The 21,008-nt window shown below is 44.0% G+C and overlaps 1 protein-coding gene across 1 annotated transcript in view; it reads right to left on the reverse strand.

Moving 5' to 3' along the window:
* slc7a11 (solute carrier family 7 member 11) overlaps positions 1 to 21,008 on the reverse strand; it is a 158,874-nt gene that overhangs the window by 114,456 nt on the left and 23,410 nt on the right. The window contains exons 2-3 of the mRNA XM_067972315.1: positions 19,093 to 19,219; positions 4,900 to 5,015 (exon numbers count right to left, since the gene is read on the reverse strand). Of these exons, the coding sequence (XP_067828416.1) occupies positions 4,900 to 5,015; positions 19,093 to 19,219 (243 nt within the window). The remainder of the gene's footprint in view (positions 1 to 4,899; positions 5,016 to 19,092; positions 19,220 to 21,008) is intronic.

Genomic DNA, 21,008 nt, shown 5'->3' on the forward strand with positions numbered 1-21,008 from the left:
CTTTTTGATTTCAGGCCCAATTCATCAGCACTAAAGAATAAGGGGATGAAATTGATCGATGTCAGTAGCGCAAAATGGGCTCAAAGCGAATCGACAGCCTGTTTTACACTGCGCCCAATTTTCTTTCCCATTGGCTACTGGCGTAGAGAATTTCACCCCCAAAGTCTCAGCATCAGGAACTCTCTCGCTCTGTAATATTTCTGAATACATTTGTTTCGACCATGAATATTGACAGCACTGGCAGTTATATTGGTTCAGATAAGTGGCTAAGCTTACGAGGGGCCTAAATTTGCAAGTACCAGTTGAATTGATACAATGACTGAAGCATCCTGGCTGAGTTAGGTGTCTGTGGATGTTAATGCTGGCTCCTTGGTATCTTTTCTGAAACAATTCCCCTGGTGTCACCAATGTTTAATGTGTAGACAAAAGATATTCAAAAATCAGAGGATAAATGGGAGGGGGGGGGGGAAAGAAGACTGTTAAAAGGTAATCATATTTCTTCATAAATGTTTGCTTTAGATGGTGAAGAATCTCTTTAAGAAGAAAAAAAAACACACAATAAGATTAATTTTCATACCCGTCAACTGTACCATTAAGCATTTCCATTGCAAATGAAAAATATGATCAAAGGCCCATCAAAGTTTCAGTATGCATTCTGGGAAATCTGCCAAATTCCTCACCATGCAATGGTTTGAGCTCTCCCCCTATTAACAGGAAAGGATGAAGTGTACATAGGTACGCGTATTTATTGTATCCCAGTAATTGAATGAGATCATATGCAAATTAAAATGATTTGTGTCACCCCATATCATAGTGTTTAAATATTGAATAAAAGATGGTTGAATATGAATGCCAGTGCTGACTGGAGTAGATTTTCAGATGAACGCCACGTATATATAAATACAGCCTCCCCTCTCCTCCCACTGCCTCCAAATCAATGAGGAAAGCCACAGACCACTGCAGCTTATAGCCTTGACTGTTGGTAAACTTGCACAAGTTCTGCAGGATCCTTTATCTTTTTACTCCTTGTCTCCATGAAAAATGACATGGGGCCGTGGCAAGGTGAGGGGAGGAGGATCCATGTCATTTAACATTAGAGGGGCAATATCACAATGAGCATCTCATATTGGAATCCCAAAATGACAAATTAAAATAGAGTAAGACGGTGCAAGCTGCAAAGATAAATTTTCGGTAGGCAAAGAAACTCAAATCCAAATTCACCCTCACCAGAAAGCTTTCATTTGTAACACTATGGCTTAGGAATTGGATTGCACAGCACCTGTTTTTCAGGTAATAAACGGTCGCTGAAAGGTTCAATATGACGTGCAGCGTGCATGTGATCAGTCCTCCCCGGGGAAGCAGTAGATATCAAATTGGCTAGGGCACCCCGGAATCGTCCAGGGCGCCCTTCCGAAACTACTGCAAGGCCCATTGCCTATATCAATGGTAGGCCTCACTCCCATTTCAGGCCCCTTTGGGAAATTGGATTGTGACTGACAGTGTATGCTGCGGTCAGCTTTCCTGGGCCGAAAGCAGCTAAACCAATGGTCCTTAAAGGGACCACTGGAGGCTGACGCCAAAAATATAAGTAAAAAACAAATGTTTTTTACCTGAATGTACAGCCAGGAGGAGTAGGAATGGTCCTCCTGGCTTCACATGGAGACTGCGTGCTGCTGCCGGCCACCGCTTGCGTCCCTCCTGATCTCCTCCACCGATCAGCAACTTACCGTAGGCCCAGTGCCGGCATTTCCTCCGGCTATCTTTCCTCCTCTTTGCAACTGGCTCCCCCAGCACATTGGTCGCGTCCTGATGAGGTGAGAGCGGTCATTGTTGCCATCGGATTTGCACCTGAATTCGAGCGCGAACCAATTTCTAGGCCTACCTCTGTTACAAGGTTACCAGACATTAGCCCAGAAATTGCTTTTAAAATAATGGTGAGCCTAACATCACTCACCGTTATTAGTAGCAAAATTGAAGAGCAAGTTCCAGTGACCGCACATGCGCAGTTAAACACGGAAATCCAGAATTTGCTCTTCCTGGTTCGTCGGTGATGTGACAGCTCTGCCTTAAAGGAACCTCGCCAGCTGCAATCAATGGAATCAATGGACCAGCGACAACTTGCTCTCCTACCCAGCTGGAAACAATCTAATCTCACCACAAAACAGGTACACTCAGTTTTTTAAGTCTAAACTAGGTTTTAACAGCGTAATAAGTCTTAATGACAAACAACCTCTCTGGCACTAAAAATTAATTTTTAAAAATGTGGAGTCTCATTATTCCTGATTTTAATTGTTTCTGGAGAAAACTTAAAACATTTTTTTTACTTTTTCCTTCATCTCTTTAATCTAAGCCTTTTAATCTTATCTCCTCTTTATTTTGTTTTCTCTATGTCATTTTACAATACCTTATTGGGCACATCTGGGTTTTTAGACTGCGCTGTTTGTCTATGAACTGTACTTCCTGGTTCCCATAGTGCGGCTTGCTTCAAGCTGATTGGTTGAGGGACCTTGGCGATCCTTTCACCACTCACATAGCCCGGGAAAGAGCACTGATGTTATTTGAACTCACAGTTCAAGGAAGTTGCTGCCAAAAGGAACACGGTAACTTAGTGGGTGAGTTTTAAAATAATGAGTGGCGACCACTGCTGGTTCGCCGCGCAGAGCAATTTCCGGCCCAAATGTTTTCCAAATCTCCCATGTTATAGTTTAAGGCATGTTATGGGATGTTTTGCTACAGCATCTTTATGGTCTAGCTGCAGTGAACCATGTTGACTGTATTACTTAAAGACTAAACGATGACTGTTAGTGTCACAAGGCTGAGAGACAATCTTTGGGTTCAGATGACATCATAAAGCAAAACAATGAAGATGGTGACATTTGTCTTCTGAACCCCAACATGGGATGACTGCTCTTAGTTCATTTGCAAGTATCTACATTATAATGTACAGTGCTCAGCCATGGCTCAGTTTCTGAGTCAGAAGGTTGTGGGGTCAAGCCACACTCTAGAGACTTGAGTCTCCTGGAGACTCAAGTCTCTAGAGTGTGACTTGATCCCACAACCTTCTAATCTAGGTTGACACTTCAATACAGTACTGAGGGAGTGCTGCACTGTTGGAGGTGCCGTCTTTTGGATGAGACATTAAACCGAGGCCCTCTCTGCCCTCTTGGGTGGATTTAAAGATCCCACAGCGCTATTTGAAGAAGAGTAGGAGAGTTCCTCCGGTGTCCTGTCCAACATTTATCCCTCAAACAACACCCAAAACAGATGATATTGTCCTTTATTTCATTGCTCTTTGATGTGGGCAAATTGGTTGCCATGTTTCCTACAATACAACAGTGACTACACTTCAAAAGTACTTGATTGGCTATAAAGCACTTTGGGACGTCCTAAGGTCGTGAAAGGCACTATATAAATGCAAGTTTTTCTTTCTTTTCTTTATTACTTTACATTATCCTTTTGGCATAAGTGTACTACCAGATTTTTCACTAATGATGACTGGAACGTAAAACCATTTACTCACTGCTATTAATATAGGTGATGCAAAAACCCACAAGGAGAAGTGAAACAGGCTGGAATTACCCACAGATATTTGACTTTCAGTTGAATCTGTTGGTTATTGGCATTAATGGTAACCCATTAACAACACCTCCGGAGAACAGCATGCAGGCTTAGGTTAGATTTTAAAGTTTTGATTCAAATTGTCCTGTGTTTTTAAAACTTTGTGATGATCTGTTCCCTTGACATGAAGTGTGGATGTGAAAGCAGTCTAATACAGAGGACAAAAGCTATTACCATATTATGACACAGGAGGGCCGATCTGCATCTTCTGGTGTAAGTCAGTCCTAATTTGCTTTGTGCTGCTTTAAGACCCACCTGAATCTCAAGTGTAAATAGCACTTAATTTTCCTGTCGTAACCTCATTTGAGTAATTATTCACACATCCAGGTGCAAACTCACATGGGTCTAGGTATGACGCCACTGGTAGGAGAGGAAAATTGTGTATAAGTCAAATTTAAAGGGATGGGTTTATTCAAAGAGATGTACAACAAGGAGGGGGGCCAAAATGTTAAAAAGCATATGGAGAGCATTAAAAGGCCCCTCCTCCAAACACGATCCCTATTGGCAAACTACTGGTGCCAATAATGGGAGCTCAGTGCAAAAAAGAAATTTGCAATCACAAGTAGCACAAAGGCTCATGAAAGCCAACTGCAAAACTAAAAATACAAGGCAGGCTTTTAAAAGGCTGGAAGTACTTATCCTTAACACCTGCAGGCCTTTTAAAGGCTCTCCCACCTTCAGGTCCCCCCGAGGTCTCCTTCTCACCAGGTTACATTGGATGTGCTAGGGACTCATTGGATGCTTTTAACCTAACCCACCTGGCGGGAACAGGGCAGGCTCGCCTGCTTTACACTCTACCCCATATTACTCTCCATTAACTTCAATGGAGAGCTAAGTCGGATGGGGTGTAAATTGGATGGCTGACCCGAGCCTGCCCTGTTCCCGTCAGGCAGGTTAGGTTAACATTACCCCTTTAGTGTTTTAAAATGGCCCAGCACCTTTCCCCCCTTCCTTTTACATTGGCTCATGAAGCTTCCATCTGCTTCCCACCCCTGGCCTGACCAGAAGAATCAGTGAGGCTCAGCGGGAATATGTCAGAACTGTTTTCTCTACGTCCACTGGCCCGCTAGTGCCACAAATCGGGTGCTAAGGAGATGAAAATTGGTCCCTGGGCATTTTAGGTTTATTGGTTTTTGAGACATTGTATCACCCTTTTCCTGGCCATTTTTTAGTCGACAGTAGGTCACAGTAAAATTCCCCATTTGGTATATATTATGATGAGGTAACTGAAGAATGGGAAAAGCCTTATGGCTGCACAGAGCACAGTGTAAGAAAACTTACTGATTCCAATTGTGGTGACGATCTTGATGGCAATTTCTGGGATTCCACATGGCATAAATATCGGCTGCAGTATATATTGACCGAAGGCCAAGGCTATCACAGCAGTGGCTGCAGGGCTGTACAAAAAGAAACACAATAACATTAGTGTCTGCTGTGCCCTAAGATGATGTGTAACCATACAAGAGCCAAAAGCTCCTTTAATACCATGGCTGTTTGCTTAGAGATACTCTGAGCAGAAGGCTGATTGCAAATAAAATGCATTAGCAAATTCAAGGTAACACACAGGGTGGAAATTGTTAAATAAGAATGGAGGAAAGCATTAAAAACAAGAAAAGGCCATCTTTCCCCTTTGGCACATTCTTTCTACAAACTGTGTACAATTCACACTATCATGAAGTCTATCCAACCCATCAACTCTCTTGAGGAAACGCTCTCCAAAATTTTTTTTAACCCTATCTTCTCCCAACAAAGATAGTCAAACAATACTCGTAATTTTCCATAGGTGCTCCCAGCAAGTAAGGCTTTCTACTGGGAGCGAGCGAGCATTCGGAAAATTGGGCCTCAAAATTTGATCAGACAGCCTATTTTACAGGCGTAAATGTGGTGCCTGAGGATCCAATTTGGCAGGCAGCGTGTGCCCGCTCATTCCGTGCCGGAAGTGGACTCCTCTGTAGGCACACAGGGCACACACCAGCAGTATTTCAAAGCATCATTAAAATATTGAAATAAGGGTCCTACTCTTGTTGCAATAATGAAAGAGAGGGACAAGGGTTAGCCTTTAATGTAAAGGGAGAACAGAGAGTGAAGTGGCTGGTGAAAGCAGCTGCTGTTTGTCATGCAGAGTGTGTAGGGCGAGATAGAAGTAAGAAGAGAAAACGAGGATACAGTGTGAAGAAACCCTATGCGACCTCTCCTCCATGCCACAACCATGACTTTCCCCCGCTTGTGATGTCCAGTACATTTTCTTCTACAGGGGATAGGATGTGCAGGCAGGTTCGGCCTCCTCCTGTCGCAGCCAACTGTGGCAAGTTGCGTGTGACCTTCTCCTGCAAGAAAGAAGGGAGTGTGTTAGTGACATCATTGGGAGGTGTTTAGAGACTGTGCCTGTCATGGTAGAATAGTTTGTATGTAGTGTGGAAGATGTGAGGTGTAGGGAAGTGAGGGTTGCAGCAATGGTGAGAGTAGGAAGTGTAGAGTGTGCAAGGAGGAGGAGGAGAAGGAGGTGGAATAATGTGTGGTGCAGTGATTGTAGGAGAGTGAAGGGAAGCGGGAGAGGGGAGCATTGCGAGTAGTGAGGCTGCAGGTGGTGCAATTACGAGGAGAGAGTAAGAGAGCAGTATTCTTACCTTAACAGCTTTGGTGAGGTCATTAAACTTTTATCTACATTGCAGCCATGTTCTGGGAACTAAGCTCCTGGAATTAATCTTCTCAGTGATCTCTTCCCAGTGGCAGCGACGGTGTTGCTTGGAGGGAATTATGGCCCCTGGGGGATCTCCCTCCACCTGTCCACCACCTGGACCAGGGCCTCCAATGCTGCATCAGAGAACCTGAGTGCCCTCAGGACCTCTTGCAGCCATTTTTCCACTTCTGAAGTTTTCTTGCCATGTGCAACCACAGTGCACCTCCCCCTCAAGAGGTGCTGGCTACCTTTATGCAGCGTCAGTCAAGCCCAATTTTCCACACCCCCAAACAGGCATGCAGTCAATGAGTAGCACTGGCTGATGCCTGAGTCATGTTAATGACTCCTAATGACTCATGATAATGACTCCTAATGACTCATGATAACGGAACCCCTCCCCCTGCATGCCTGTTTTCGGGCACGATCGAATTTCTACATCTTGGTCCTCATACATCCGATCAGGCACTTTGGATTGAATGTGATTCCAGAGATATAAAAAGTGTACTAACCCACTACTCTGCCCGGTTCCTGTAGGTGTACTCTTTGATCTGTAGCTGATTTAATTGTATAATAGTGTCATGTGTAGTACGAAGCAATTTTTATGTAGCATTATCGCAAGTTTAATGAAGGTAAAGTTTTTGTATAATTGGGCTTTTTAAGCTGTGCTGTGGGGGAAGGTTTAAATTAATTTGGCTGGAGGATGAGCATCAGGATGTAGCATTACAAAGGAGAAACAAGGTGCACAAACGATTGGGAGAGACAGATAACACCGGAATAAGAAATAGTACAGTATTAGGTGGGATCAGACTAAGAGAGCATGTGAGAAGGTCTAAGGTAGATTTAGAGTGCATGTGTGTATAGGCACGAAGCATGGTAAATAAGGTTAGTGAGTTGCAGGCGCAAATAGCCACATGGAAATATGATGTAGTGGCGAGAACGGAGACGTGGCTCACAAAAAGGCAGGATTGGGTACTAAATATTCCTGGATACAAGGTGTTCAGGAAAGATAGGGAAGGGAAAAAAAGGAGGGGGTGGCGGGGGAGAGTAGCAGTGTTGATTAAGAAGAATATTGCAGTGCTGGGGAGAGAGGACATCCTTGAGGGGTCAAGGACAGAATCTATTTGGTTAGAGTTAAGAAATAATGGAGGCGCCATTACATTACTGGGTGTATTCTATAGGCCACCAACTAGTGGGGAGGATATAGAGGAGCAAATTTGCAGCGAAATTACAGAGAGGTGCAAGAACAATAGAATAATTATCATGGGGGACTTCAACTATTCTAATATAGACTGGAATAGTAGTAGTGTAAAGGGCAAAGAGGGGGAGGAATTTCTTAAGTGCGTTCAGGAGAACGTTCTTGATCAGTATGTTTCCAGCCCAATGAGGAAGGAGGCATTGCTGGATCTAATTCTGGGGAATGAAATGGGTCAAGTGGAGTAAGCATCAGTGGGGGTGCATTTAGGGAACAGTGATCATAGTATCATAAGGTTTAGATTAGTTATGGAAAAGGACAAGGAGCAATCTAGAGTAAAAATACTTAATTGGGAGAGGGCAATTTCAATGGGTTGAGAACGGATCCAGCCTGGGTAAATTGGAATCAAAGATTGGCAGGCAAAACTGTAATTGAACAATGGGTGGTCTTTAAAGAGGAGATGGTTCAGGTACAGTCTAGGTACATTCCCACGAGGGGGAAAGGTAGGGCAACCAAAGCCTGAGCTCCCTGGATGATGAAAGAGATAGAGAGTAAGATGCAGCAGCAAAACGGGACGTATGATGGATGTCAGGTTGATAATACATGTGAGAACCAGGCTGAATATAGAAAGTACAGAGGAGGGGTGAAAAAAGAAATAAGAGAGGCAAAGAGAGAGTAGAATAGTCTGGCGACTAACATAAAAGTGATTCCAAAAGTCTTCTATTGGCATATATGTAGTAAACGGGTAGTAGGAGGGGTGGAGCCTATTAGGGACCAAAAAGGAGATCTGCATGGAGGCAAAGGGCATGAGTACTTTGCATCTGTTTTGACCAAGGAAGAAGATGCTGCCAAAGTCACAGTAAAATAAAGGGTGTAGTTGAAATACTGTATGGGTTAAAAATTGATAAAGAGGAGGTACTAGAAAGGCTGGCTGTACTTAAAGTCGATAAGTCATCGGTCCGGATGGGATGCATCCTCGGTTGCTGAGGGAAGTAAGGGTGGAAATTGCAGAGGTGCTGGTCATAATCTTCCAATCCTCCTTAGATATGGGGGTGGTGCCAGAGGACTGGAGAATTGCAAAAAAGGGTGCAAGGATAAATCCAGCAACTACAGGCTAGTCAGTTTAACCTCAGTGATGGGGGAGCTTTTAGAAACGATAATCCGGGACAAAATTAATAGTCACTTGGAAAAATGTGGATTAATAAAGGAAAGCCAGCACAGATTTGTTAAAGGCAAATTGTGTTTAGCTAACTTGATTGAGTTTTTTGATGAGGCAACAGAGAGGGTTGATGAGGGCTATGTGGTTGATGTCGTATATATGGACTTTCAAAAGGCATTTGATAAAGTGTCACATAATAAGCTTGTCAGCAAAATTGAAGCCCATGAGGGGCAGTGGCAGCATGGATACGAAATTGGCTAAGTAATAAGAAACAGAGAGTAGCGGTGAACGGTTGTTTTTCGGACCGGAGGAAGGTATACAGCGGTGTTCCCCAGGGGTCGGTAGTAGGACCATTGCTCTTTTTGATATATATTAATGACTTGGGCTTGGGTGTACAGGATACAATTTCAAAATTTGCAGATGACACAAAACTTGGAAGTGTAGTGAACAATTAGCAGGATAGTAATAGACTTCAAGAGTACATTGACAGGCTGGTGGAAATGGCGGACACATGGCAGGTGTAATTTAACCCAGAGTAGTGTGAAATGATACACTTTGACAGGAAGAATTAGAAGAAGCAATATAAACTAAATGGTACAATTCTAAAGGGGGTGCAGAAACAGAGAGACCTGGGAGTTATATGCGCACAAATCTTTGAAGGTGGTAGGACAGGTTGAAAAAGCAGTTAAAAAAGCAGACAGGATAAATAGAGGCATAGAGTACAAAAGCAAAGAAGTTATGTTGAATCTTTATAAAACACTGGATCGGCCACAACTGGAGTATTGTGTCCAATTCTAGGCACCACACTTTAGGAAGGATGTGAAGGCCTTAGAGAGGAAGATTTATTAGAATAGTTTCAGGGATGAGGGACTTCAATTACATGGATAGACTGGAGCTGTTTTCCTTAGAGCAGAGGAGGTTGAGAGGAGATTTAATAGAAGTGGTCAAAATCATGAAGGGTTTAGATAAAGTAAATAAAGAGAAACTGTTCCCATTGGCAGAAGGGTCAAGAACCAGAGGTCACAGATTCAGGGTGATTGGCAAAAGAACCAAAAGCGACATGAGGAAAAATGTTTTTACGCAGCGAGTAGTTATGATCTGGAATGCGCTGTTTGAAAGGGTGGTGGAAGCAGATTCAATCGTGGTTTTCAAAAAGGAATTGGATAAATACTTGAAGGGAAAAAATTTGTAGAGCTACGAGCAGGGGAGTGGGACTAACTGGATTGCTTGTACAAAAAGCCGGCACGGGCTTGATGGGATGAATGGCCTCCTTCTGTGCTGTAACCACTCCATGATTCTATGTCATTCTAAAATTAAAGCCCCCAGAACGACAAGGAAAATAAATTACTGAAAAATTAATCAGCTGGAGACCTGCCATTCGTGGTCTCTCAGATGAAAAACAACATTTGAATGATTGGTCCCACTGCAGCCAGACGCCATTATAGCGAGCAAGAGTTGGCATCCTTCCCAGTCCTGGATGCCAATCTCAGTGCAACAACGTTATTGAAAAGTTGAGCACCAGCCAGCACCAGGTAACTTTGGTTAACATGTTATGAACACGGGTGTAACTTGTGAATAACCGTTGCAAAATGGAGTGCAACTTCTTCCAGTCCCCAGGAGATTCCTGGCAATCGGCCAAGAATCTTGCAAGCACGCTGCCAATGTTACGTGTGTCACTAATGTGTACGGCAAGCAGCTGTAGGCTCTGGCAACTTCTGTACTGATGCTGGCATCCAAAATGTCCGATACAGAAGCAATCGTGTTCCCTAAGTGCCAGACTGACGTCTATAGTGCCTCCACTTAGACCCGTTAAACAAACGACTTAGGGACATCGTAAGGATGCTGCTTGTCATCAGAAAAACCTGGAAGAGAAAAGGGTGAAGTGAGAGTTCTCAGCACCAGGTTTGCTCCACAGTGGCAGCTGCTCCATATTAATTCTAGAACCAACATGATAAAGATTTGGTCCTGAAATTCCAATTACACTGGTTTTGCAGCCTGGAGCTGGCACTTGCATCTGCTGATGTCCTGGAGTGCTGACCCCATTTGGGTCAGGTCTCTTCAATATCTATTGGCACTTCTGTAGTGCAAATCCTGTGTAAAACAGGAGCACTGTGCTGTGGGTGCTTGTAAATTAGAGTGCAACCTTTATTAAAGTCTAATTGCAGTAGCAGGCTGGGGGAGCAAAAGGTAAGTAGCAAAAATGCTCGACTTGGTGAGTTGGTTGTCAGGTAGCTGGGCTGGATGGCCCAAGTGTAATTTTGTGCCACTTTTAAAGAATGGCTTCCACTGGGTGATGTGGCAGAGGGGAGGAAAGAAAAGATAAGATTATAAAGGGGAAAAGCAGAAAAAGAGCGCACAATTTCAATGAGATGGACCGACAAACCCAGCTGGGTGAGTTTCAGCAAAGGAGGGAGAGACTGCTGGGTTTCTATCGGAAGAGACTCTATAAAGTGTGTCTCATGCCATGTGAAGGAAGGTGGCAGCAACACAGAGTGCAACCTCTCTCACCCCCAGAATTGCAGACCAACGCCACAAGAAGTTCAATGATTTGACGAGGGCAGGCATGATAACACGTCAGCCGCTGCCTCTTTCTTTCCTTGGTTAAAATGCCATCGGGATCCTATGTAAATCACAGGACCCTGATTAACATATATTAATGGGGCTCCCGCTTGAGTCATGCGGGCGCGTCAGCCCCCAGCAAAGACAGCAAGGCTAAAACCTGCTGCGGGGCAGGAATGGAGAGGCAAATAGAGCCGCTCGATTGTAACTCTCATTCCGCTTGGTTTCCACCAGGTGGAGGGAATTAAAATTTCCCCTATTGACCTTAATCTTTTCAATAGACCGGCTGTGTGATGTTGTTAACCTGCCAGCTATTGACGGAGTCTAATCCTAAATTAATCTCATCAATTTTTATCAATCTCAGACACTGATCTCAACTGTAAATTTATAATCAGCAAGCAGTTAATGCTGAATTACTGTGACAAAACTGAACTGTCTTTTCCACCTGTTATTTATTTCATCAATTAATCTTATCTACTAATTATTTGCAAACTCAATATTTAAGTTCAAGTTCTGCTAACTATGATTTTTACCTGATTATTCTTCTGTGAAGTGCATTGGAACGTTTTTCTACGTTAAAGGAGCTATATAAATGCAATTTGTTGTTGTTGTCGAGGATGGTGAGGATGATGATGATGATGATGGGGGAGAAGATGTGGAAGTCAAGCCCAGGTAATAGTTCATGGATCAAGATCCTGCCCCATGTTCCTCCATTATCTCACTCCTTGCGTCAACATGTTCTTTCACTGCCACACATGGCTGGACCAGCCAGCCCGCTGAATAGTGGGGGCACATATCCAGGAATGGCACTGTCTGGAAGCAACTTGCCTGAGACGGCTGTATCTCAGACATGCCGGGCATCCAACCTTCGCCCTTAGAGCTCCACACCAGAGGCATGTAGGAGGCAACATTAGGCTATCCAGGCACAAGCTCCAGAGATGCAGCCAGCAGCAGCTACCTCCCATGAATAAGCTGCAATGGCAGGAGGAGCACCTCAGTCCGACGACTGTTTTGTACTACAGGAACAGCCAAACTTATCCCATGATACTGGCCCTTGGGTTGCACTTAGGGGAAACACTAGAATAGCAGAAAGGACACGTTTAGATGCCCAGAGGAAGCACAGTACGAGGAAAGAGTAGGTTGGCTTCTGTTCACTTATGCTGTGCTTTGTTATTCATGGAGATTATTGTCACACAGGAAAGAGTGTGCTTATTCTGTGCTGATTTATCAATCAGATGATTATGATTTGCAGTCAGGTAATGCCAAAAAGGTCTGATGTGCTTTCGAGAATGGGTACAGGATTGAACATTTGTCATTTATTTGAGTGCTGATATTTACTATTTGTAGTACTTTGGTTTAACGCTACTTGCAATTGCTAACAATTTCCATCACTAGCAATTATTATTATTAGCCCCTTCCCTGCACTGAAATTGCTCTGAAGTCAGCCGATATAAATCTAGTATTGGCTCACATACAAATTTGAGTCATTTACCCAGATCGTGTTCAGCGAAGAACTGCTTGTTGCTGTGACAACCAACACTAAAACATATTTGCAAATTTCACTTATTTGTTGACCAATCAACTACATTAACTGAAATAGTGTTACAGTATTTCAATAGGGTGGGTGGAAGCAAAGGCTTTGATGGGTCAGTGTGCCAGCACAATGTGTAATAGCACATTGTTATACTGTAGAAGGAACTGAACTCATAGCAGCAAAACTGGACCAGTGTTATGATGCAATACCTAAAACACTCACTCTGACAATTAGTAGAGTATCAGATTGCCAAAGTAATTGCTCCAAGTCCGGCTCAAATCACTAGTTATCCAACTGAAAGATTTTCTTAATCAACAATACAATTGAGTGATTCCCTCCTTACAGGTATGTGAGCTTTAAAATCGACCAGGGAGCTGATTGTTCTCAATTTCTGAGCAGCAGTGAATTTATAAAAAGATTTTTCCCTCCAAGATAAGAAAAGTAAGGGCTCAAATTCATGGAAGGAGACTCATCAATGCTGACTAATCCACAAATATATTTTCCTTCAAGTTGCCCGTGTAAAGTCTCATTTTTAGCAGTGGCTAAAATAAAACTATTTGTATCATCTATGTCATTCTGAATGAAAAAAGTTATTTTATTCCTATACATTTTTGGAAAAACTCAACAGAGAGATACTTCATAGAACAAGAATCAGGTTGCTTTTAACAAATAATCTAATTCCTAAAAAGGAATACTGGGAGGGACACACTGAGTGTATAGGAAATTAGGTATTCCCCCAGCCACTTGGAAAGTTGCTGCAGTAAAACTAAAAGGGTCCAGTTTCCTTTGCCTCCTGCTCTCTTTGTGCCTATTTTTGGGGTGCAAAGCAGAGGAAAAATAGATGGAGATTAGTTATGACAGACCTCTGCCCGTTTGCACTATAAACTCACTCCCGGTTGCGAGTTGAATGTAGGCCACTTCATTGCGCCTCAGAAAGGAATTACTATTTAAATTTTATTTGCTGGCTGTCGGTCAGCTGCAGGCTGCCCAAGTCTAAATGGGTGGGGGAGTAAGTTTCATTATGTTGCATTTCAAATGCTGGCAGGTTTGGAGACTGACAAGTCGTCATGGGGGTGCTGAGAAGGTGCTTTTATTTATTTCAAATTTCAATCTCCTTCTGGTACACTTTTGTGCAATGGAGAATAAGGGAAGAATCACTGGGGTTAATGTTCGCCTTCACCACCTGGGCAGTAATCTGGCAAAATGGATCACTCGCCTGGAATGAAAATCAGACGAGCTCTGCAACGGGCAGGTGACCCGTTCCACCAGGTTACCGGCAATGCGGTGAAGATGAAAGTTACCCCACTGCGTCTGGCGCAGAGAGCTATGACACCCATGTCCGGGTCCAAGTGCATGATACTCCTTCCCTCTACAAAAAAAAAGGGAAACTAAGCTAAAACCAGGAGGATCCTCAGCCCCATCAAGACAGAAGTCTGTGTTTACATTTTTTCTGTGATTTCCCCAAAGGCCTATTGGGTAAAGGCATCGCCCGGTGTAGTACTAAGCCACACAGACTAGAACGCTACAGGTTTGATTCCCGGTTGATGCTTAATTAGCTGATCTGAATCAGGGTGGCAGTTAGTGGCCTTATATCTGGCGTTACTGCTTCTGGGGAAAACAAGTCAGGTTCTGCACCTGATTGCTATCAAATGACTCTTGCTGGACACTATGTTCAAATGTCTGCTGACATAATCAAATATTCTGCTCTCTGTCTAGGTCACAGATGAACACTGGCCACTTAGGAAAGATAGTAGAGGCATCCATGGAACTGTACCCCAGTCAGAGTCAGTGCCTGCAGGGTGGGAAATTGGGATCGCGGGGGGGGGGGGAGAAAGTGGGGTGAGGGGGGAAATCCCACTTTAAAAAAAAACATTTAAAGTTGTATTTTCAAAAGTTTACACATAGACACAAAAGGAGGAGCTTTCCATAAAGTGAACTGGATTATTGCCTTGGCTATGCAAACAGTGGATAACGCGCCCAGTGAAATCAGTGGGTTTGGCACGCGATCGTAAGTAAATTGAAGCCACTTAACTTGGCTTCCGGGCTTCGCGCTGGAAAGCCTCGCAGCGGGCGGACTGCGCACCCGCATCATAGGCTGTCAGCTGGAGGAGCCCTATTTAAAGGGGCAGTCCTCCACTGACTGATGCTGCAGAAAATAGGAAAAATTACAGCATGGAGCAGCCCAGAGGGAAGGCTGCTCCCAGATTCAATGATGCCTCACTCCAGGTCTTACTGGATGGGGTGAGGAGGAGGAGGAGGAGGAGGGAGATCTTCTCCCCGGCAGACGGGAGGAAGTGGCCTGCCTCTGCCATCAAGAAGGCCTGGTTCGAGTTGGCAGAGGAGGTCACCAGCACCACCAACATATCACGCACCTGCATACAATGCAGGAGGCGCTTCAATGACCTAACCTGGTCAGCCGAAGTGAGTACTCTTACTCATTCCCCTACACTCCGTCTGCCATATCACCGCCCCCACCGCACATCTCCTTCTGCGCTGCCAACACTACTCTATCACATCATCATCACCACACCCACTGAACCCTCATCCTCATCTTACCTGCACTTCCTCACCTCCCCAGTACTCATCCCACCACTACCACTCAACTCAATCCTCATACAATCTCATGGCTCTGTCTCATACTCACCCTCTCGTGCATCTCTTCCACGGTCAGCCTCACCCAACCTGCCACTACCTGTGCTGCAGCCACAGGGCATGCATCACGTATGTGTAGTAGGAAGCGTAAGGCAAACGTGTCGTGAGCATGAAGGGGATGCACAAGGGTGTTTGAGGGTTTGTCATAAATTTTACTTATATTTGATTTCTGATCAACTCACATTACATATTATATTGTCACCACTACTTCCACGTCTTGGCCATTCTTGACTGACTTGTGCAATAGGGCCCTTTTTGGAGGTTCTCCATGGACACCCTTGATGCCACCCATTGGGTCACCCAACAGTGGGTGTATGTGTAGTTGCACAACTACTTTGTGCAGGTGTCTGTTGAGCAGCACTGTGTTGTGTAGCTCCACGTGGCGGAGGTGAACAGCGTGCATGGCGAGGCTGGTGATGTTACTCGTCCTCCAATGGAGTGATGAATGCAGCTATGGAACCCCCGCCGCCCGCCCCCCCCCCCCCATCCTGACGGTGTGAGTGTGAGGTGGTCCACAAAGTAGGTAAATGTGTTTGGACAGCAGAGTTTAGGGTATGATGTAATAATTTGAAGTGTGGAGACAACGGTGTGGCAGGCAAAACTTTGTCTGAGGTGACAGAGTGCCCTGCTGCAATGAATGAAGTATTCCCCCCAACTGTCAAGGAATCCTCTGCATCTCCCAATGGCTGCTGACTGAAATATGTCTGCAACAACAGGGAGTGTTTCCCACAGCACGGGAAACACGCTGAGGAGAGTCCAAAATCACATCCCTGCTAAAATCTCTTCCCAATGAGGTCTGTCAACGACCTCAAGTACCTCCCTAACTATCTAAACTGTCATCCCGCCGGCTTTAATTGCAGGTGGGGGTCCCGCATGCGGGGGCTGCGCGTGCACCGATTCGCGGTATTGGGGAACCAAGAAGTGGACGGGTTGGAGCCGGGCTCCGGACCCGATCCGGCATTCCCGAATTTTAGGAACCCCTCCCGCCATGAACGCACCCACTCGGCCATCCTAAAATTGACCCCTATATGTGTTTAAGGGTTAAGTCAATTTGTTTGGGTTTGGTACAAAAATAGAAAATGCTAGAAATACACAGCAGGTGAATCAGCATCTAAAGAGAAAAGGCAGGATGTGGTGTTTCAGGCATGTTATTATTTATACCAATTGGTCATGGTTCCTGGCTTCAGTTGAGTGATGAGTGGGGTGAGACTCAAGGGGTCTCAACTACATTTACTATCGGTCTTGCTGTTGGGATTGCTGCTCTTAAATGTTTGATAAAACTTTTTTTTTAAATTACATTGGCACAGTGCCATTGCTATACTGTGGTGTTATGGCTAAAATTCCTTTATTGGCATTCGCCACCTTGCCCTCATTGATTAGGGTTTTGTACGTCTCCAGCCTCCACACAGTAGCATGGGAATCTGTGGCTGCCGCAAATGATGGATTGCAATGTGTTGCTTTGTTCTTATGTCACTGGTGTTGACTCAGTTAAATAGTAGCACAGCTGTAATAATGTTTTGCTCCGGCCTTAAGTCGAATCTTTCAAACGTGTCAGCGAGCAAACACCTGTAATATGTTGCATGGCAATCCGGCAGTACTAAAAAGCAGCTAAACAAATATTAGGATTGTTTAATCAATAATCAGTACCTGGGAGTCTTCAAAAGCAACACAAAAAGGAGTCCAGGAGTACGCAGCAAAATTGGTCTAATTGTATAATTTTTTTTTATTCGTTCATGGGATGTGGGCGTCACTGGGGAGGCCGGCATTTATTGCCCATCCCTAATTGAGAAGGTGATGGTGAGCCGCCTTCTTGAACCGCTGAAGTCCGTGTGGTGAAGGTTCTCCCACAGTGCTGTTAGGAAGGGAGTTCCAGGATTTTGACCCAGCGACGATGAAGGAACGGCGATATATTTCCAAGTCGGGATGGTGTATGACACTGCCCTGAGGAACTCCTGCAGTAATGTCCTGGGGCTGAGATGATTGGCCTCCAACAACCACTACCATCTTCCTTTGTGCTAGGTATGACTTCAGCCACTGGAGAGTGTTCCCCCCGATTCCCATTGACTTCAATTTTACTAGGGCTCCTTGGTGCCACACTCGGTCAAATGCTGCCTTGATGTCAAGGGCAGTCACTCTCACCTCACCTCTGGAATTCAGCTCTTTTGTCCATGTTTGGACCAAGGTTGTAATGAGGTCTGGAGCCGAGTGGTCCTGGCGGAACCCAAACTGATGCACATAACGGAGATCACTGGAGGTAACTTTCAACTTTGGCGAGGGGCGGAAAAAAATGATGGTAACGGATCGGCCGCCTGTTATTCACCCTGCCTGGTTTTCCTTTCCATAAGTCAGACGGGGTGTATAATGGGTGCCTGAGGTGATGCTGCAGCCTTCCATCCCCACCGAAAGTTGGAAGTTACCCCCCCACCTACCCCTCTCCAACTATGATCTAGAGTTATCATGTGCTGAATATCACATATTCAAATAGGTTATCAAAATATCAAATAGGTTATCAAAATACATTGCAAATAAAACTAGTTAAACCTTGCTTTGAGAGACGCAGGGACTGATTGTTGTCCACGTTATGCATTGACTAGACTGTTTACTGGGCACAAAGGTGAGATAAATTTTGCAGAGATCCACTCTGCTGGATTTCTGTTGAGTTTGCACTGTATGTGCATCTCTCCAGTTGGAAAAAAAATAGGGGGCAGAGAGCTCTTGCCTGAAAAGGGTAGGATCCTCAGAGTAATATTATAATTAAGGGAAGGGTGTCATGGGGCCAGATTTTGCTGCAGCAGGACATCTAACGGCATCTGCCATTAAAAAAATAAAAGCTCTGAAATTCCACAGTGATTCTGTCGGTCTCTCGCCAGCATGAGACTGGGAGAATCCCATTGGAATTTCAGGGCCAAAATGTCTTTTTTAATGTTTTAATGTTGTCAAAATGTATCATGTCATTTTCTTTTAACTGTCATGATCAGAAATGCATAATAAGAAATTTTATAAATGACTACATGCTCAAGGAATCCTGAAGAAAAGGCAAAATATCCCACTCTTCATGTTGCCTCTGCCTTTTTCCTTAAAGGTAAGGCCTGAATCATTAAAAAGATTATGAATTTTTGAAATCTGTTCAATTCACATGGGTTTAGATTTCCAAACAGACGCAGATTTCTCTCATAGTAAAAACACACAGACTGGAACAGAATGCTTTGATACAAAGATGCAGCTTCCCCTGTTTGTAAGCAATTGTAAACAATTTTACAACACCAAGTTATAGTCCAGCAATTTTATTTTAAATTCACAAGCTTTCGGAGGCTTCCTCCTTCCTCAGGTAAATGTCAGATAAATTTTGCAGAGATCCACTCTGCTGGATTTCTGTTGAGTTTGCACTGTATGTGCATCTCTCCAGTTGGAAAAAAAATAGGGGGCAGAGAGCTCTTGCCTGAAAAGGGTAGGATCCTCAGAGTAATATTATAATTAAGGGAAGGGTGTCATGGGGCCAGATTTTGCTGCAGCAGGACATCTAAATTCATAAACATTTACCTGAGGAAGGAGGAAGCCTCCGAAAGCTTGTGAATTTAAAATAAAATTGCTGGACTATAACTTGGTGTTGTAAAATTGTTTACAATTGTCAACCCCAGTCCATCACCGGCACCTCCACATCATGTTTGTAAGCAGACAGGCTTTGGAAATCTACTCACCGTATGACAATCAGTTCCACCCAAACTCGAACAAAAGCAGGTAGAGGGCCAAAGGCTTCCAGGATGTATGTGTAATGAGCACCCGATTTCTTGATACTTGTCCCAAGTTCAGCATAAGATAATGCTCCTGACAACAAAAAGCAACAAAGAGGGAAAAAAGATGAGTCATCAAAGCTTCTTTCTGTACATATCTATACATATATACAAAGTCTCTCGTCTAGTATCTATCCACCTCAGTTCAAGGTTTTACACTTTGTTACTGATACGGAACAATCGACCTCCTCCAGGGTCAGTAATTTCCAACTGGTTTTACTGTACTTATAAGTGGGGCTGAGGTGGAGGTGGGATGGGGTGAAATGGGGGTGGGGGTGGGGGCAGGCCCAGAATTTACTAGTAGCTGCCAATCTACAGAGGAACAAGGATGATGTAATCGATCTCGGGGTGTGCCTAGCAGAAATTAGCCTCGACTTGTTCCTGGAGTGTGCCTATTCACATCAACAAAACTTATTGACTTAAAGGGATAGGCCTAGTTAAACACAGCTCCATAGTAGCAACAAAAAAAAAATTGTTATAATGGCCTTGTCCTTATAAAGCATTGTGGTCCAGAAATTCTGTAGGAGCTCTACCAGTCCCTCCAGTGCAAGGCTGGTGGACCCCCTCGGGAGCAGCGGTAAAAGCCTATTTTCTGCCATTTAAGCTGTTTTTGTGGGGGTCTCCCATCAAAATCTTCAGACTTACTATGAGCAATGCCACAGGGACATCTGTTAGTAAATATAACAGTCACACATTCAAATTTCTGTGTTCCACATTTCTTTAACAAAGTATCAAAAAGGGAATGCTTCTTTGGACCCCTTATTGCTCTGTAATTGACATCAGGGTTCACCTGTGTACAGCAATTAGACTTTGCAGCCTTAAAGGGCAAGGATGCTACCACTGAGGCAGCTGACACATTACATAGTATAATGCTCTGGTCCTTATAAAACAACTTGGCCTCCAACTTATTGTGACCAGTCCAGGTTACTATTCAATGATTCTTGCTAGAAGTACATGTGTGTTGACATTGGGTTACTACAGGATTGGACTCGATAGTGATGCACTGCAGTCACATAGCCAACTAAAACTCATTGTTAAGTCTCACACAAGGAAAGAAAATTGGGGACATAATTATGCTGTATTTGCTTCTATCACTGGGCTTCCAGCATGCACTTGCTAAAGCCACTTCACACTTTGACACAATGGGGGTAAATTTTCAGCTTTGCTACCTGGGCAGTAATAGGTTTCCTGCCTGTTGTAGAACCCACTCGATTTTAGTTCCATTCAAATGAGTGGATTTAAAGAGGGGCAAATTCATCAATGGGCAGGTGATCTGCTCCTCCAGGTGGCAAAATTGAAAATGACCCCTAGTGCTCTGAGGCAGCTGTGAACACTGGTACGTCACCACTAGAATGAATAAATAATAAATAAATAACAGCAACATATATAGTGGCTAGTGAATTCTAGTACATTTTATTCCTTGACATAAATGGGTAATATGCCACAAAACTCCTGCTCTGATTGGTGCTGTGTTATAAAATTCAAAATATATATGGGGGGCGTTTATTGGTCTATGGCAGTAGCACGAAATGGGCTCATAGCGAATTGGCAGCCCGCTTTAAACTGCACCCTGTTTTCTTTTCCAATGGAAATTATTTCCAGTGATTCGCTGTGAGCCCGTTTCACGCTACTGGCGTAAACCAATTTACCCCCATGAAGTCTTATGTCATATGGAACTGCTTATATATTCAAAGACCCAGACACCTGTAACATGAAAGAGATCATACAGAGAAACAAAGCCATTTTATAGGAAGTCATTTTATCAGAAAAGTTCATTATCCACTGTAACGTAGGTTGGAGTCACAAGACAATAACACATCTAG

Source organism: Heptranchias perlo, chromosome 1, assembly GCF_035084215.1.
Source record: "Heptranchias perlo isolate sHepPer1 chromosome 1, sHepPer1.hap1, whole genome shotgun sequence".
In the NCBI taxonomy this organism is placed as follows: Eukaryota; Metazoa; Chordata; class Chondrichthyes; order Hexanchiformes; family Hexanchidae; genus Heptranchias; species Heptranchias perlo.